Source organism: Strix uralensis, chromosome Z, assembly GCF_047716275.1.
Source record: "Strix uralensis isolate ZFMK-TIS-50842 chromosome Z, bStrUra1, whole genome shotgun sequence".
In the NCBI taxonomy this organism is placed as follows: domain Eukaryota; kingdom Metazoa; phylum Chordata; class Aves; order Strigiformes; family Strigidae; genus Strix; species Strix uralensis.
Window position 1 is genome coordinate 81,321,063 of NC_134012.1, and position 20,381 is coordinate 81,341,443.

The 20,381-nt window shown below is 40.3% G+C and overlaps 1 protein-coding gene across 5 annotated transcripts in view; it reads right to left on the bottom strand.

The window, feature by feature from the left end:
• The window catches only part of GPBP1 (GC-rich promoter binding protein 1), a 46,143-nt gene that overhangs the window by 18,359 nt on the left and 7,403 nt on the right, over positions 1–20,381 (bottom strand). For all 5 annotated transcript variants that reach the window (XM_074855273.1, XM_074855275.1, XM_074855274.1 and 2 more), the window contains one exon: positions 9,957–10,076. In XM_074855273.1, coding sequence (XP_074711374.1) covers positions 9,957–10,019 — 63 coding nt within the window. In that variant the 5' untranslated portion in view covers positions 10,020–10,076. The remainder of the gene's footprint in view (positions 1–9,956; positions 10,077–20,381) is intronic.

A 20,381-nucleotide genomic window follows, 5' to 3' on the forward strand; every position in this document is an offset into this window, starting at 1 on the left:
ACTATTTAAGAGTATCACCCAGAGATTTACCCCAAGGCTGGAGAATTATGAATGGCTGGGGGTGTGGGATAGCATGGGCAAGTACCTAGAACAGTGGGCACCTCCAGTGTATTGGAACTTCACTCTCAAATGGGTGCAGAATCCTACAGAACTAGTAAAATATTTGAAAGAAGTATGTTGTCACACGGGTAATTCCAGAAAGGCACAGCTCACTGCAACATGCTGGGGCCTGGCCCATGTCTACCAAGTCCTGTTAAACACTATTCAGTACCCTCAAAGGGAAGAGAAGGGCTCTGGATCCGGTAACAAAATGACAGACCTTGCAGCCACTCTGCAAAGTTCACAACAGAAACTCCAGCCACTACAACGCCCGCGACAAGTGCTGAAGCCACTCTGACTCTGGCAACAGGGATTGCAGCTAATCCAACCCCGATGACAGGTGCTGCAGCTGAACACAGAGAACCAACCCGTGACAGTTGCTCCTGTACATAAGAAGAAATATGCAAGAAAATTCCCTCACAGTGTGAAGGATGACAACGAACCAAGGCCATCATGGAACAGGAGGAGGAGGCAGAATCAGTGGTAATCACCTGATCCTCATCCCTGAGTGAGCTTCAAGACATGCAAAAGGATATCAGCTGCCATCCAGGTAAGCACCTCATTACCTGGCTGCTCTGATACTAGGATAGCAAGGCCAGTAGTGTGGAATTAGAGGGTAGCGAAGCCAGGCAGCTACAATCCCTGTCTAGGGAAGGGGGCATCGACAAAGCAATTGGAAAAAGGACACAAAATCTCAGTCTCTGGAGGTGACTCCTCTCAAGCATGTGGGAGAGGTATCCCTTCAAGAAAGATGTTATATGTCATCCAAGTAAGTGGACCACTATGGAGAGAGGTATCCAATACTTGAGGAAGCTAGCCGTGGACTATGACCCAGATGATGTGTGGCTACCCACAGATCCAGATGAAGTCCAATGCACCCGGCCCATATGGCAAAAGTTTGTACAGAGCACACCATTATCATATGCCAATGCATTAACAGTAATGGACTGGAGAGATGAAGAGGGACCAACAGTGGATGAACTGGCTCGCTGACTACGACACATGAAGAAAGTCTCTCTTCCTCCCTCTTCACAGCTGCGAAGGAACTATCTCAAGAATTCCAGCAATTTAAAGAGGAGATGTCCTACTCCCCACCTGCACAGACTAGGATCTCAGCTATGAGAAGCATTTCCCTACTCAAGAGAACCAGTATACACCACAGGGGAACCTGTGGTATTGCCTGCGTGACCATGAAGAAGACATGAAGAAACGGGATGGAAAACCTACCTACCTCCTAGAAAAGTGGGTGAGTTGGAAGAAAGAACAAGTAGAAAACAGGGTTCTTTCGGGAAAAATGTTGCTCCAGTTTCCAGTAATCAGGTGCCCAATCAGAGCAGAAATGTCATCTTTGCTCATGATCCTGTGAGAAGAACTTCTGACTTGTATTCACAACAAGTGAGTGATTAAGATGAGACTGAAACCCGTGCACACCACATTAACCCATTTGCCATTAGCAGGTATTATGACCAACATTAGACGGGTCCTGTCTCCAGCCAGGCAGAGGACAGGGACAACTGAGTTTACTGGACGGTGTGGATTCGATGGCCTGGTACATCTGACCCTCAGCAGTATAAGGCTCTAGTGGACACTGGTGCTCAATGCACCCTAATGCCATCAAATTTTAAAGGAGCAGAACCCATTTGTATTTCAGGAGTGACAGGGGGGTCTCAACAGTTGACTGTATTGGAGGCCGAGGTGAGCCTAAGTGGAAAAGAGTGGGAAAAACACCCCATTGTGACTGGCCCAGAAGCTGCATGCATTCTTGGTATAGATTATCTCAGGAGAGGGTATTTTAAGGACCCAAAGGGGTATCGGTGGGCTTTTGGTATAGCTGCCTTGGAAACAGAAGGAATTAAACAGCTGTCTGTGTTACCTGGTCTCTCAGAAGATCCTTCTGTTGTGGGATTGTTGAGGGTCGAAGAACAACGGGTGCCAACTGCCCCTACAACAGTGCACCGATGGCAGTATCACATCAATCGAGACTCTGTAATCCTGATCCATAAACTGATTTGTCAACCAGAGAGCCAAGGAGTCATCAGCAACACTTGCTCACCCTTTAACAGCCCCATATGGCCAGTATGAAAGCCTAATGGAGAGTGAAGACTGACAGTAGACTATCGTGGCCTGAATGAAGTCATGCCACTGCTGAGCGCTGCCGTGCAGGCATGCTAGAACTTCAGTATGAACTAGAGTCAAAGGCAGCCAAGTGGTACGCCTCAATTGATATTGCTAACAGCATTCCTCTCCATTCCTCTGGCAGTAGAGTGCAGTCCACAGTTTGCTTTCACCTGGAAGAGTGTCCAATACACCTGGAATCGACTGTCCCAGGGGTGGAAACACAGCCCCACCATTTGCCATGGACTGATCCAGACTGCACTGGAACAGGGTGAAGCCCCAGAACACTTACAGTACATTGATGATATCATTATATGGGATAATACAGCAGAAGAAGGTTTTGCGAAAGGGGAGAAAATAATCCAAATCCTTCCGATAGCCAGTTTTGCCATAAAGCAGGGTAACATCAAGGGACCTGCACAGGAGATTCAGTTTTTAGGAATAAAATGGCAAGATGGACATCGTTAGATCCTGATGGAGGCAATTAATAAAATTACAGCTATGTCCCCACCAACTAGCAAAAAGGAAACGCAAGCTTTCTTAGGTGTTCTGGGTTTCTGGAGACTGCACATTCCAAATTGCAGTCAGATTGTCAGCCGTCTATCAACTGACCCAGAAAAAGAATTAATTTTATATGGGATCCGGAGCAACAACAAGCTTCTGAACAAATTAAACAAGAAATAGTTCATGCAGTGGCCCTCAGGCCGGTTCTGACAGGACAAGACGTTAAAAATGTGCTCTACACCGAAGCCAGGGAAAAAGGCCCTACCTGTAGTCTCTGGCAGAGAGCACCAGGGGAGACTCGGGGTTGACCCCTGGGGTTTTGGAGTCGGGGATACAGAGGATCAGAGGACCGCTATAGTTCAACTGAAAAAGGGATATTGGCAGCATATGAAGGGGTCTGAGCTGCTTCAGAGGTGATTGGGACTGAAGCACAGCTCCTCCTGGCTCCCCGACTGCCAGTGCTGGGCTGGATGTTCAAAGGGAGTGTCCCCTCTACACACCATGCAACTGATGCCATGTGGAGTAAATGGGCTGCATTAATCACACAACGGGCTCAAATAGGGAGCCCCAGCCATACGGGAATACTGAAAGTGATTACAAATTGGCCAGAAGGCAAAGATTTTGGAATAGCACCAGAGGAAGAGGTAACGTGTGCTGAAGAGGCCCCACCATATAATAAACTACTGGATAATGAGAAGCGGTATGCCCTGTTTACCAACGGGTCCTGTCGCATTGTGGGGAAACACCGAAGGTGGAAGGCAGCTGTGTGGAGCCCCACACGATGGGTCGCTGAAGATGTCAAAGGAGAGGGTCAATCAGTTCGCAGAGGTGAAAGCCATCCAGCTGGCCTTGAATATCGCTGAACGAGAAAAGTGGCCAGTGCTCTACCTCTGTACTGACTCATGGATGGTGGCAAATGTGCTGTGGGGGCGGTTACAGCAGTGGAAACAGAGCAACTGGCAGTGCAGAGGCAAATCCATCTGGGCTGCTGAATTATGGCAAGATATTGCTGCTCGGGTAGAAAATCTGGTTGTGAAAGTACACCATGTACATGCTCATGTACCCAAGAGCCGGGCCACTGAAGAACATCAGAACAACCAACAGGCAGACCAAGCTGCTAAAATTAACGTGGCTCAAGTGGATCTGGACTGGCAACATAAGGGTGAAAAATCTATGGCTCGCTGGGCCCATGACTCCTCAGGCCATCACGGAAGAGATGAAACATATAGATGGGCTCGTGACCAAGAGGTGGACTTAACCATGGATGCTCTTGCACAGGTAATCCATGAATGTGAGACATGTGCTGCAATCAAGCAAGCCAAACGGTTAAAGGCCATTTGATATGGAGAATGATGGTTAAAATATAAATATGGGGAGGCCTGGAAGATTGGTTATATCACACTCCCACAAACTTGGCACAGCAAACGCTATGTGCTTACAATGGTGGAAGCAGCCACTGAATGGTTGGAAACTTATGCCATGTCCCATGCCACTGCCCAGAAGAAGCAAGTCTTGTGGCAGCATGGCACCCCAGAAAGAATTGAGTCAGATAATGGGACGCATTTCCAAAATAATAGACACTTGGGCCAGAGAACATGGTATTGAGTGGATATATCACATCCTCTAACACGCACCAGCCTCTGGGAAAATTGAGCGATAGCAATGGATTGCTAAAAACTACACTGAGAGCAATGGGTGGTGGAACTTTCAAACACTGGGACGTGCATTTAGCAAAAGCCACCTGGTTAGTCAATACCAGAGGATCTGCCAAGCAAGCTGGTCCTGCTCAATCAAACCTCCTACATACTGTAGATGGGGATAAAGCCCCCGCAGCGCGCATTAAAAATATGCTGGGGAAGACCATCTGGGTTACTCTTGTATCGGGTAATGGTAAACCAATATGTGGGATTACTTTTGCCCAAGGACCTGGGTGCACTTGGTGGGTAATGCAGAACAGAGAAGTCCAATGTGTGCCTCAAGGGGATTTGATTTTAGGTGAAAAAAAACCAATGAATCGCACAACTGTCAAATAACCCTGTTATTGCAATTGGTGCCCCGCAACATCTTCCTGCCACATTCAAGGCCACCTGCTTCACTGACTGAGTCAACTCCACCTCATCCCTCCAGCCTTAAAAGACTGTCATGACAGATGGAACCCAAAGTTATGGACTAAATGAACTCAGTAGACATTTTGGAAGAATGGCCCATAGACTAAGGGAATAATACCTGTGAGACTAGTGAATGGGGTGGTGATTCCTTAAGAATGTATTGGGAATCTGAGCGAAACATAAATGGTATTGAATAAGGGGTGGAGACTGTCCTGGTTTCAGCAGGGATAGAGTTAATTTTCTAGAGCTGGGAGAGAGCATAGCCGGAGTACCTGACCTGGATTTCGGCCAGGATAGAGTTAACTTTCCTTGAGCTGGGAGGGAGCACAGCTGGAGTGCCAGGCCCAGACTGGCCACTGGAGCATTCCATATCATGTAACATCATGCCCAGTACATAAAGGAGGTGGGTTCTCTCGCTTCAGGTCAGTGCAATGGGATGTTTGCAGCGGAATCTCCCTTCTGTCAGGATCATTCCTGGGGGCACAGGCTGGGTGTCAGTCCGTGGGTGGTGAGCAAGCGCACTGTGCATTACCTGTCTGGGCTCTCCATTATTGTTCTGTTACATTACAATCACTAAACTGTTTTTTAATTCAACCTACAAGGTATTTTTCCTTTTTATCCCTCCCCTGTTTTCCTGGGTGAGGGGAAAGGGTGAGCAAGCGGCTGTGTGGTGGTTGGCTGCCAGCTGAGTTCAAACCACGACATTTGTGTTGGCAGCAGAACAGAGTACAAATGACATGTTGCAGCAGAGGAAAAATAAAGACAGTAAGAAAGGACAGAGGATCACAGTTTGGAAGGCAGAAGTAAAGTCTGGGATCTTAACTTGGGTGGTCAGAGACTACTCATACGCATTCCATGGAAAGCAAGAAGTAACTTCCAGAGGCAGCTATACCCAAAAAAGGCCCAATTTATTAGTCTTGCCAGTGTAACTTAATAAGGCAAATACAACTAGTTAAGAAATACAAATAAAACCTAGACTCAAAATTATAGAGATTCACAAATATACTTCAAATTATCAGCTTATAAATAGGCATTGTAGAAATCTGAAAGAAATAAATCTTTAATATATCAGTAGGAAGTACTTTATAAACTAAAACTTCATGTTGAGAATAGCACTCTGAAATCAAAATACATCCTGACTAGAACTCATACCTAAGGGGATTAAACTAAAAAAGATCATGTCTTCCCTATTAGTTCTATCTGGCTTTACTATTTTAACACTATAACATTTCTTTCACCATTACATCTTAAAAATTAAAGAATAAATTTTCATTCTGCAAAAGTAGTGCTTAGTCTTACTGTTGTCCACACCACACATCTCCCAGTGAACAACAAAGGGCTGTGTTACCCATCACCTCCTGGCCACACAGACAGCCTTTGATGCGGATGAAGCAAAGTCCCCTTCCTTCCCAGTAGACTTACTGTACACATATATGTCCATTGTATTGCACATGTACAAGAGAACCAACATGTCCCAGAGCCGTAAGAGCTACAAATGCATAAATGCACAGCTGCATGGAAATGTACTGTGTCAGCAAACTAAGCTTAATGATTCCAGGGAGTATGAACTTTATTGCACCCGAAGTATCAACTTTGCTGACTGAAGCTCACTCCCTCTCCAGACTGAGTAACATTCAGGGAAAAAGAAATACAGCAGTAACAGTGTATGTCTGAAAATCAAAACCCCAAGTTTATTTTGACTGTTATTATCCACTAACATCTAATCATACTATATTAATATTAAAAATAGTCCACTGATCAAAGTGAGTAGGAAAAAAAAAAGGAAACCATAGTAATAGGTTTAACTCCTCTGGAAAATGTTAAAACGTTGAAGAAAATAATTTCCTTCTCACCTCCCTTGCCCCCACATGAGACCATCACACCAAGAAAAATGATACTCAAGTTCTACTGACAATGCCCCAGCAGAGCTCAAGGTGCTGTTCAAAATTCACTGCTTAAAATTCGAACTCAAGTAAGCAACAGACATGTTTAAGATACAAAGTACGTATTTCCAAACCATACAGAAGTCAAATGAAAAGGGACTGCCCTCTCAATTTGAGACCTGAGAAGTGAATTACTTTGACAAACTTGTAGTGAGAAAAACCAGAAAACCACAAGAAAATATCAGAAGATCTAAGTAGTTCAAAAACTATCATAATGAATCTCAATATTTAAGTAAAAAATAAATCCTTAAACAAATTTTGAATAAGCTGCCAAAAATTTCAGAAAGCTCCAGATGTGTTGATCATCAATGAAATTTTAGAACCTAGCTTCATGTGATCATTTACATATGAAAATCTTCTAATATTGCCTTTGTAATTTTTCTTTTTTTTCTATGAACGTTGAAGAACAATCACATTTTCACAAAGTATAACTGACAGCATTTTATATATGTGTTTCAGTTGCACATCATGTAATGAATCTAAAGTCTCCAAATTGTGTGCAAGGATTCATGCAGTTTGCATTTTCCCCACATGATGGCGGTATCAGTCTAGCAAGCCTCTTCTGGCAGAAACAGTAAACTTTGTAATCAACAGGAAATCAACTGGCAATTTCTGGAAATTGAGAAATTATCTGTCGAGGTTCAGCCAGCCAAGAAAGCAAGCAACACAGATTTTTTGAAGTATGAGAAGTAATCTTACTGGTTAACATGAAGTCAAAGTAAGCTTGTAAAAACAGAGTACACCAGTCTGCCTGCAATCTTCTCATACAGGTTTTACAGCAACCCTTTCTGAAAAGTTTTGTCCATATCCCAAAATGGCTTCACTATTCACAACACCTTCCTATTTCCATTTGCCCAACTGCAATACTGCACTGATGCAAATATAGTAGTTCCAGACCCGAACGAAAGCTACTGAGCAATGAATACCCAGCTATTTAGGTGGAGTTTGCTATATAAGTGACAGGGATATGATATAAAAGCTTATCCTTAAAAGGAAATCATCAGCAATAGGCAAGACGGGTTTCAGTTAAACTAATCTGTATCAGTCACATTAAGAAAGCTCATTCACAGTCCCAGCATCAGGTTTTTCAAATGCCATTTACCTATGTAAAGAAAAGCCTCGCCTATCCAGGATTGAGGGGGGAAACCAAGCTCCTAAAGATTCAATTCGTAGAACTGCGTCTTTAGGGAAATAAAAATTGACCAGAGTTCAGTTTCTCTTTCTCAAGTCTAAATGATGTTGATGCCATAGCCTCACCCTAGCTCCATTCTGCATGAAACACGAGACACCTTGCCCTCCTCTCCCCATCCTTCCTCTTCATCTCTATCCCTCTTACCTGTTTTTCTCTTCAGCTGCTTTGTTGATATAGGGGAAACAGAAATAAAAACCTATTCTAGAAAGTGGAGAGGACAGGAGGCCACATTTGAGACCTGTCTTGCAAAGGAATGACAGGCCAAGCCTTATTCTGTAAACCAAGAAAAGCTACACATCAGGTACAACCAAAAAGACTTTACAAGTGTTTAATATCCAAATGTGCTGTATATCACAGAACGCTGATCACTGAGGGAGGAGGTAACACAAATAAGCTGCATTTCAAACAATGAAGCACAAAGTATAACGGAGGAAGCATGCAACTACAGAGTTTTTGGAAGAGATGAAAGAAAGTCTATCTAAACGCCTTGAGGCAAAGATTCACAGAAGAGAAGAGGATCCACAACACATGCTTGCAATGAAGTTTCCCACAATTCTGAGGTCACAAATACAACCCATACCTCATATATTCGAGTGGTACTGGAGTAGTTCTAAAACTTTTATTCTGCTATATTGACACTTCAAGCATGCAGGTAAAGCTCTTCCAGCAGATTCCTGAAATACGTGGTGAAGACTGCTTTCTAATTGTGACACCAATTAAACTAAGCTCTGATTACTCTTCCAATTGAAAATGTATTAAATTGGAAAAAGCAGATCAAAAGAATTAAATACATCAGAAATCAAGTACAATGAAAACAAACAGATCACAGGAGCCATCCTGGAACAGATAGGCTTAAAGTTCCCAGAACAGCAACTGAGCATTGCTGATAGACTATACTAAACAAAGAAGCTAGCTAGGTCAGTGTAGAACATAGACGAATAGAGCAATGTGAATAAGGCCGTTCGATGACCTGACTAAAATAATGCATGTATGTGTTTATGTGTAGACACATATAAGCAAAGCAATGGGAACACCACTAATACTGATGGCTAACTGCATTTAAACAATACCTCAAGCTTATTTCCGTAAGTTTATGAAGGCTAAACATTTTTCATGCACATGAAAGACAACAAGAAACTTACATAAATACATTAAAGTATGGTAATGCCACTCTCATAGCTGCAGATATGGATATTGCATTCAAAAGATTATAATGAAGAAGACAGGTCTACAAATAGGGAAATATATGACAGGAGTTTGAATATCCAGTGCTGCCTCTGCTTCTGCATTCACACAAATTAAGAAAGAGTGGAAGGATAGGCCAGAAAAAAAAGAGACATTCATGATATAGATATACTCCTGACTTCCTGGAATATTTACAAATCCTAACAAGTCAGAGATTTCTAGTTCCTGTTTCCAAGCCAACTGACCCATTGTATAAAGTAAGTAATGGTAATCAAGATGAAACAACCACAGTAAAGATGCACAACTATTTGAAAGCACCACATTTCAACAGTAGTAACAGGCATCCCACCAGCAACTGAAAAGCCATTTCAGAAGGTCTATTTCAAAAGCATTTTTTTTTAATCACTTGGATGACAGAATAACACTTCTGTAAAATTTATAGGGCACAGAGCAAAATCAGAAGCAAGAACATCAAGCACATGCCTCCATCATGGTACTTCTAGCACAAAATACAATAATTCATTTTAAGCCCCTGATGAAGGCAATCTTAATCCAACAACAGCTCTGATAATGTGGCCAGGCACATGTTTCTTTCCATGAACTCAGCTGCTCAAGCGAAAAACTCTACTGGAGGTATAAGCTTAACAGCCACAGTACAACTACTTAAATCACAACAAGAAGACTTGCTAGATATCATCTGTTATCACCCTATTCATAAAGGGATTGGCATTTTTACTTTGATTGAGGTTATGACATTTAAACTTCCCTAATAACGAGAATGCCTGTTCAAAAGAAGAACAAAGAACATACCTTTGTTGATGATGGTGGAGTAGGAAAATTAAGCCAGGCTGGAGCAAAGTCATGCTGCGCCATTTAGGTCCAGTCTCCCCAAATCAATGAAACAAGGCTTCAGCACCTCGTGGCAAGTTCCTGTAATTGGAAAAACAAGAAATGAGTACTTTTCAGGTGCTTATATTACAAGAGGATTATACTTGTGGTGTTTTGATGATAATTTCCCTTCTGTTTTCTGGTATTATTTTCTCACACAGATCTGGTTTAGAATCTAACTATCCTCATCTCGTTTATAGCATCACATTTGTGCTTTTACTACCAAACTGTCACACTAATCAACTATACCTCAGGTATCATGAATACACAACTGTAACATTCCTTGCTTTACTTCCTCATACATGGGATGAAGCATCTTGTGTAAGGTCTGACCCAGAAAGCTGTGGCAAAATTAACTTGTTGAAACACTTTCTGGTACTATCTAGAATGGATTTCAGGAGCTATTTCATTAGCCTCCTAGAAGAAGCAGATTTTTTTAAATTAGTCCCTAAAAGTCTCAGAGGCCATGTTAAGGTTCCTTATGAAAAAAACAGATGCTCAGGGCCACCATAAATCCCATATTATCTCTAGATTCAATGGAAACAGAGTCCATGTGTCCAGAAACAGTATCGAAATCCAGTAAAATTCTCCAGTTCAACAACAGGCAAAAGAAGGTAATGGCTTAAGATTCAAACCCAAGAGTGCTTTTTCTACCCCATGCTCTCCCTACTGGTAGGAAAACATCTCTCAATAAACAAAAAAATGCAAGATAATGTGAACTATATTACCTGAAGCTGAACTATAGCACAGAAAGGAAAGAAACTGATGAAACACTACCTGACTATAAGGGTACCTGAATCAAGCTCTGCAGCCAGACACTACAAAATTGTCAATGATTCAAAAATATTTTAAGTATGATATACACACTATTAGAAAGCCAGCTAGTGAAAACATCATAAACACCCACATACATTTCATAGGGAGACCCAAATAAACGTGTATTCCACACCTCTGCACAAGAGAGTGCAGATCTGTCAGTCTGCAGAGCATAGATGTAGTTCACTTTGATCTAAGGCTGCTGCAACATAAGCAAGAGCCACGGAATCTTAATTTGGTAACTGATAATTATTATTATATTCTGGTCCGAACCAGGCTATTGCAGATTTTCAGTAACAGATGAGAATGTTCCAGCTTCTAAAAGGAAGTCTAACAGATCTGTAAGCCTTAAACTGCACTTAGTTGAGCTGCCAGTTCTTTTTTATGCCATGAGCTCACACTTAGGTTTTTAGGCACTTGCAATGCCAGAGTTAAACTGTAAGGTAAGATGCACAAAACCTACTATCATTAAATAGGGACAAGTTTAAAGATATATGTCACCAAAATAAATTCTTATAAATTACTCAGTTGAAATCATCCAACACTATTCTAAATTAACCTCAACAAAAATTCCAGAGAAATTTTCTAAAGAATCCAACTACGTCAGACTAGTGAAAAATAAATGAAGGAAGAGTCACAGAACCATCACAATAGTGGCTTCTCTTTCTAACAGGAACCTCTAAAAGTTCACTTTTACTGATGTTGTGGCTTAACCCCAGCCAGCAGCTAAGCACCATGCAGCCACTTGCTCACTCCTCCCCTCCCCCTGCAGTGGGATAGGGAGGGGAATCGGGGAAAAAAAAAGTAAAACTCATGGGTCGAGATAAGAATGATTTAATAACTAAAATAAAATATAATAACAACAATAACAAAATAATAATAGTAACAAAATGGAATATAATAAAAAGAAGAAAGAAATAAAACCCACAAAAAGACAAGTAATGCGCAATGCAATTGCTCACCACCCACTGACAGATACCCAAGCAGCAATCCACCCCGCAGCCAACTCCCCACAGTTTATATACTGCACATGACGTTCTATGGTATAGAATAAATATCCCTGTGGTCAGTTAGGGTCAGCTGTCCCGGCTGTGTCCCCTCCCAACCTCTTATGCAGCCCCAGCCTACACGTTGGTGGGGTGGTGTGAGAAGCAGAAAAGGCCTTGACTGTGTAAGCACTGCTCAACAATAACAAAAATATCTCTGTATTAGCAACACTGTTCTCACACTAAATCCAAAACATAGCACTGTACCAGCTACTAGGAAGAAAATTAACTCTATCCCAGCCAAAACCATGACAACTGATTAATCATGTTCAGCAGTGGTACAGAAACAGAAACGGCGTATGCTTACAGATGAACCAATACAAGAGATGCTAAGAAACAGTAAATTACATGTGAACATGTGAATTTTTTTTTTTCTCCTTCCCTCTAGATACAGTTCTCATGTCCAAGCGGAACAATCAAGAAACCTTTAAAAAGGATCAAGACAAGTATCAATGCTGGAAGATCAGCACAACAACAACAACAAACTCTTCAGACCAAGGCACACTCAGTCTGAAAAACAAAAGGAGATAATTAGGCTTGTACCAAAGAAGAACGTAACAAAGAATCCGAGAAATACTACCAAGTTATTGGTGAATCGGCTATTACATATGGGACAAAGGCACTAACAACACAATTTCTTAATAAATTCATCTTACTGTTTTTAGAAAACTAGTCAAGCTTCCTAACACTGCTATTTATCCAACTGCCATGAAAAGAGTTTATTCTTAACTCACTGACATCCCTACCTTTTAGCTTTTGCACATAAATCAAGGGCTTAGGTGAGATTTGGTGATCACCAAGTATCCAAAGACTGGTAAAGTGTTTTTAACAGAGCTTTGTACACAGCTCACTGATACTGGGTTATTTCTTCCTGCAAAAATTACTCTAGAAGCAGATTCAAGTCTTCCTCATGTTCTCAGCTCTCCAACTAAAAGCTCTACAAAGGGTTTTTTATAGCGCTGCTCTGTCGGATGAGTCAATCTCTTCCTACAAAGCAGTATAGGGAAGTGGGAAGACAGATGCCTGGGCCAAAACTGCACAATACTCAAGAGTGTAAAGTCAGCAACAGAGTATCTGTAAATTTCAATAAGCCCATAAAAAACCCCCACTCTTTCAGGCCTCATTCTTCCAGCTAGTTTTGATAAAAGAGCAGCAGTAACAAAAGAACAGATTTTCAGAACATTACCTGATCAATTTCAGAGGTCTAGAGTTAGACTACCAAGAAAAGCAACTGTTGAGGATACTGACCTCCACATCAAAGTCAAGAAAACACTTTCATCTAATTGTACGTATTATTGGTCTCCCAGTTAGACACAGAAAAATCAGATATCTGTATTATCAAACCTTACTAACAGGCACAAATACCTTAGCCATAATTAAATTGGGAAACAAACAGCACATCAGGAACGGATAAATATTAACTTTTTTTTAAAAAGAATGTGTTTTAGAGTACATAGACTACCCAGCTTTAAGTTGCCAATTCCATGTTTCGTCAGGCTTCATAAATACTCTTACAGATGCTAGCTTTCTGATATTGTCAACATTTGTCCTAGAATGTATTTTAATATAAAAACATTTTCATTACAAGCACGAGCTCTGTTTTGACAATCTGGCAAATATTCAATAGCTCTAGGATACTCTTCATTCTCAGGAAGATATTTTTGGTAAAGTGAAAACGACCACAGAATGTGAGAATGGGATGTCAGCAAGACCACTCTACTGCCACAGGAAGGATTATGTTCAAACCCTTCATGTCCAGCTTGGTTGTCAAACATGCTTGTTCCTTGCTTGCTTTCCAACTTAAGTTAGACCAACAACTGAGACCACCACATTATTCTGCAACACATCCCATCACTAGAAAGGTTCCTCCTACCAGGTCTGAGCTAAGTCTTTTTTTCTACTGTTCACATCCATTACCTAAGCTTTCCCCAGCAGAGACGTTTTCACATTCTGTGTCCCTCAAAGCACTTGCAACCTCTATTCAGATTCATACTATCTACAAATTTAATAAGTACACTCTTATTAATAACTTTGATCATGAAATAAAATACTGTAGAGAGTTCTTCAGAAATGTACTTGATACATCCTTCCAGCTTGACATCAAACAAGAGCTGCCTTTACAAAGACTGAGGAGCCACTAAGGCAAATAGGTAATGTTGATTAGCAGTTTAAGAACACTTCTGCCTTTCAGAAACATAGGACTACTTCTAGATTTAAAAAAAAAAAAAAACCCAAAACCCACACATTTAAAGTTTTTGAATAGAATGAAAGTCAGTAGTATGCACCCATACAAACATTTACAAGAAACTGCTTTAATTGTACTGACAGACATGATGAACCCATTTGTCTGCTAGCAAGCCTTCTCTTATGTACACACCACACAACGGATCAACTACCGTTCATTAACGCTGATAAAACAGCTGTTATACTCCCAGAATTAATACAGCTATCAGAAGCAAGCTTTATTGAGGTAAACACCACAGATTTGAACACAATTCCACTGCTTTTAGAAACTCTCTTGGTAACAAGAGTGGGCCCAAAATTTATCACTGAATGTTTAAATCACCATTCCCTAGCAGCACAAACTCAAAATATATCTGCCATTCTTTAACCAAAGTGTCATAAAAGCTAACTTGGCTCAGGTAGTGTATTACTGAAGCAGAGCTGCACAATTCTAGAAAAGCTAAAAAAAGATACTGAAATACTGCTATCCTCATACTATTAACTCTGAAATGCATTTAAATTTCTTTAATCAGACTGGTCAAAATATTCAGTCTCCTCTCAGCAATAGCCTAGGATGCCTGATTCAAGTACTGCGTAGTTGACTTCAGAAAAGACAGTCTTCCACAGCCCATAAATTTAGATAAAATTTACGTTTTGCTGTGTTGTAGACAGTAGAATAGTTTACAGCAAAGGAAAAACCTCTTTCTAAATTTATTTCTTGTGAGAGATCTGACAGAATTTTGTAAAGCATTCTGTTTTGGGTAACATGCAATAATTATTCCAATATTCCATTACATAAACCTTAATTCTGTCGTTTTGTGAAGTGTGATCTTCACTAAGGCAGTGATTGTCAAGGAATTATCAACAGCTGGTTCCAAATGATATACAGTGACGAGATTTGTCATAAATTTAACCCAGTCATCCTCTCTGAGCCACATTAGCAACTGAAATAAGGACACTGCACGAAGTATGCTTAACCAACATCCAAAAAAGGTTGGGCTGGGGTTTTTTACGGTTGAGTCAATAAGGTCCTTTTGTGACAGAAACTGTTTTTCACTAGTTTTAAAGCAGCTGGAAACAGTACTTTTTAAACAAACTTGTGTCATCTGAGGGGCATTTTGAAAATTTAATATATTGCCTGTTTTAGAAAAAAGAAGTAACACACTGAAAAAAGGGAAGCAGAAAGTCACTGCATGAATCAAGAGTTAAGACTTCTGTGAAAAGGCTAAGGAAAAACATCTAGAGTCAACTCCCAAAACTCTGCAAAAACAACAAAAAAATGAACTAGAACAACTATCATTAGTTTAGCTTTTGATTATCAAATTAAATGAAAAAAAAATACTAAACAGTATAGTCAATTTTCCTTGCACTACTACATTCTTCTTTTTCAAATCACAGAAAAAGGTATCAGTAAAATCACACTTAGAATAACAGCACTGAAATTTAGAATTTTACTTGGTGCAACAATAAACTATTTCAGTGATCAGGGACAAGAATAGTCTAAGGAAACTACTTGGCTTGTTTTGCCTTACAAAATGAAGACCTAAGATGTATTTAAACAGTGGTTATAAACATATGAAGGAGTAAATTCCACAAGAAACAAGATGTCTTAATCCAAAAACACAGTAAGAATCACAAGAAGATACCAACCATAGTAGATTTAGGATGGACACACAGTCCTGAAGATCAGAACAACAAGATTCTGAAACAACTTTAAGACTTAAACAAATACTTGGATCTGTCAATTCCTATTATGCTTCTAAGTCAGAAACTGATAATTGTAACTAAATAGTTTAATGCATAAAGATAATACTGTAATATTACATAAAGATAATACTGTAATAATTAATCCACTTTTTCCCATCTTAGGTGGTAACCATATGAGAATACTGTTTCCACAAGATTTTTCCCCTCTCTTCCCTGATACTTGAAATCGGTGTAGTTTTTAAAACACAAACCTTCTAAGCATGAAGACCACCCACCACAACTAAAGTATAAATCAGATTATTTTTTTCTTTTCCTTACGATAACACAGATAGAATTCAATATGGTACAAAAGCAGAAAACACCCTGTATTCACGAACTTTCACATTAACTTCCAGATTACTTGAGCACAGTGCTTCTTCAAGCTTCATCTTACACTACAATTTTCACCTTATCTGCAACCTTTAATTCACTATTACTGGGACAAAATATGGAACAGACAAAATGACTAACATTTAAGTTTTGTTTGCAAAGCTTGTTTGTAAGCCAAAGAACATCCATGCAGTTAGCACATAAAAACAGGTGCATAAAATACATCAATCAAGGAGATGCAGTTGAACAAACTATCCAAAACAGTGTTATGGAATAGATCTCAGGTTTAACAAACACAATTCTTCACATTTTAATAAAATTTGATTAATTTCTTGCAATGTTTTTTTTTTTAATCTCTTTTCCCCTGCTCCCCCATGTTCACCAGGAGGGGGAAAATAAAAGGGGGGTGCTTGCTCATTCTCATATCATTTGTGCTAAATTAGTGATTCCTGCCACCACAACTATGTTAATTACAGACTTCATCCTCCTTCACCCCTGAAAGATCTCATCAAATAGGCAGATTGGCAATACCTGGCAATAGTTTCTAACCATTAGTGAAGTATGCGAGCATTACAGGCTAAGCATAGTGCAGAACCCTAGCAAGCGTCTGTTAGTCCAGCTTGTATCTGTGTAGCACATCAAAAATGGGAGTACAGTGCAGTCACATACCAGACTCAATACAGACAGGGTAACCATAGAGTCACTACAGACAGAATCGGATGCATTTATTAACCCACTTAGCTGCAGCAGTAAATCAAGAAGTAGTTGTGCTGCCAAAAGTTATGGAGCAAAAGGATAAGGCAAGAAGGCAGACCTAGACTTTTTTCTTCCCATGCCAGGCATCTATAAAATGCTGGAAACAATTAGACCTAGGAAGCTATACAATAAAGCAAAACAAGCAAGTCTCCAACTCAACACTGGAACACAAGAAAACAAAGGCTACTGAAATCTGCAATAAACTGGTTACACAAAAAATAATTTAAGAGATCACTCCTGCTCCCTTACAAAGATGATCCTTTATCCAGAATTTCTTGTAGCTTCACTTCCACTCATCAAATCTTTCCAGCATTAGAAACCCTCTCTCTATTTGTCTACTTACAACACTAAAAATAGCCATACAGCATCTCTGGAAGTGCACAATACTCTTCAGGAGTTGGAAGAGTGACTCCCATGAGAATTCAACTCAAGGGAATCTCTGCACTGTCTGCCTAAGTGGACATCTGAGAGTCCACAGATGCAGGGGGGGAAGAAATGATCTTCTGGGATATTGGGCAGAGAGTGGAGCAAGCAGATGTAATCAAACCATTCTGAATTTTAGTTCCATGTTTTGTTTTCTATAAACAGGTCAAATAAGGAATAAGCCTGATTATTAAAGTCCAGAATCCTGAAAAGACTATGACATATAAGGTAATAGGCATTCACATTTAACTGCTGTGATTTTTGAGGCTATTTTCATTATTTAAAGTAGTTCTAACTAGAGGAAATGTATTAATATCACATTTTTTATTTAAACACTATAACAATTTTGCAACTCATAAGAACCAAGTGTAAAAACATGCAATCCTACCTTTTATTTTCCCAGGTCCACACCCATTGCAAATTATAGGAGGAATGTCTCAACAACACAACTCTTAAATCTATCACAAACAAGGTTATGAACTTTAAGCATCACTTTGTAACAAAGTATTGCTACCTGTAACATCCTTCTGAGGCCATACCTCTACTCCTGTCCCAACAGTCTGCAGTCCCATCAAGAGCATTAAGAAAGATAATGACTTGTTCAGAGTTTTCACCTTCACAGAATTTTACATGAGAAAAAAATATCAGTTTGATGGCTTAGTTTTAAGTCTGGAAAGTATCTTCTGAAAAATTAACATCCAGAGAATGTTCTGAAAGACTGAGGACCAACTCATACATCCCTGAAAGATCAAAGAGTTATCAGCCTCTCCCCATAGGAAAGATGCTCCAGTCCCTTGATCTTCTTTGTGGTCCTTTGCTGATTCACTCCACTAAGTCAATAGCTTTCTTATACCAGGGAGCCTGTAACAGGACACAGTGCTCCCATGTGGCCTCACCAGGGCTGAGTAGAGGAGAAAGATGAACTTCCCTCAAGAACACTTCCTAATGCAGTCCAGGGACATGTTGGCCTTATTTGTTATGAGGATGCATTGCTGGTTCATGGTTGGCTTGTTGTCCAACAGGACCCTCAGAGTTCTCTGCAGAGCTGCTCACCGGCTAGTCAGCCCCCAGCACGTACTGGCATGTGTAGCTATGACTCCCCAGAGGCAGAACTTCCTGTTTTCCCTTTGCTGAACTTCATGAGGATCCTCTGTCCATTTCTCCACCCTGCCCAGGATCCTCTGAATGGAAGCACAATCATCTAGTGTATCAGCTACTCCTTCCCATTTTGTATCATATGCAAACTTGCTGAGGGTAAACTCTGCCCCACTGTCCAGGACTTCAATGAAGATGTTAAATAGTACAGGCTCCAGTATTGAACCTTGGAGTACAATAATAATGGCTCCCTCCAAATGGCCTTTGTGCCACTGACCACAACCCTGATGAGCTGGGCCTGGCCATTCAGCCAGTTTTTGATACACCTCATCATTCACTTCTCTATACATACTTTGTCAGCTTCTCTATGAGTATGTCATGGCACACAATGTCTAAAGCCTTACTGAAGTCAAGATAAACACCATTCATTGCTCTCCATTCAACTACCCAGCTAGTGACCTCATTGCAGAGGGCTATTAGTTTGGATAAGCATAATTTCCCTTTCACAAAGCCATCCTGACTGCTCCCACTCACCTTCCTGTCCTGACCTTCATGTGTTTGAAGATGGTTTCCAGGATTAGTTGCTGTACCACCTTCCCATGGACTGAAGTGAGGCTGAGCAGTCTGTAGCTCCCTGGATTCTCCTTCTTACCCTTCTTGATGACAGGACTGACATTTGCTCTCTTCTAGTACTCAAGAGCCTCTCCCAATGACCATGAGACCTCTCAAAGATAACAAGGAATGGCCTTGCAATGACATCAGCTGGATCCCTCTGCACTCATCGGAGTATCCTGTCAAGTACCATGGATTTACGTATATCTTAAATAAGTGTTCCCTAACCTGATCCTTTCTCCACCAAGGGTGGAGAAAAAAGCACAGCAGAACTTTAAGATGACAAGGACATGAGATCAGAGACTGTCCCCGCCCAATTTTAAGGGCATGTTGTTTAGCTTGCCTAACCAGTATTTAGCTGGCAAAGGAAAGACAGTCCTACTGGTATTGAAGAGATCCAACTTCAGGGAGGCCTCTTCAAGCATACAAAACAGAAATACTTCCCTAGCCCAGAAAGCTGTCTTCAATATTTAAGGCAGGTTTCCTTAACGTTGGCAAGATACATTTGGTAACACTATTTGTCTGAACTACCAGAATAAATAAAAACAGCTGTTTTTTCATAATATCCTACTATGAAGAAACAGATAAGATTAGTGACATCACTATAATAAGGAAAAGGCTTGTCAGTATAATAGTAAAATAGCCAAAACACCTACAATCTAAAAACTTAATTTACTAAAAGATTGTATGCTTTTGGCCATCTTCTAGATTTACGATATTAATAAAGACATCCAATTTAAATGGAGCTGACCAAAATTTTATAGGAAAAGAAATTCTAAATTAATGCTAAAAATTAGGAAAAAAACCCTGACAGCTGAACCCATCTCACCAGAAGCTAGAGACAAAGAAAAACAGTTTTGCATTTTTAGCTTCTGTACTTCCCGTGCTCTGTGGATAGCCTACATTATTTTACAGGAAGCAGTTTCTGTGACACTGGGATTGTCAGAAAATGATTAAAATAAAAGACAATATAAACTCCAATAGCTAGGAATACTTGAAGCTTGTGAGTGAAGCAACAGTTAACAGGGAAAAAAATAAGGAAGCTTCAAGCCATGAATTCCCAAAGTTAGAAAGCAGATAAGAATTCAAATTTCTTGATGCTCACTGAAGACTAGAAATTCAGTCTATTGATTTGCATAGAGAAACCCATGAACAGAATAAGTATTAAAAGCACATGAATATATGCACATTCGTAGTTTTCAGGAAAGTCTAAAATTAGCATGAACACATATCTAAATGGCACATACCTATAATCTTTTACCTAATGCCTTATAGATTATTATTACCCTAAATACAGCAC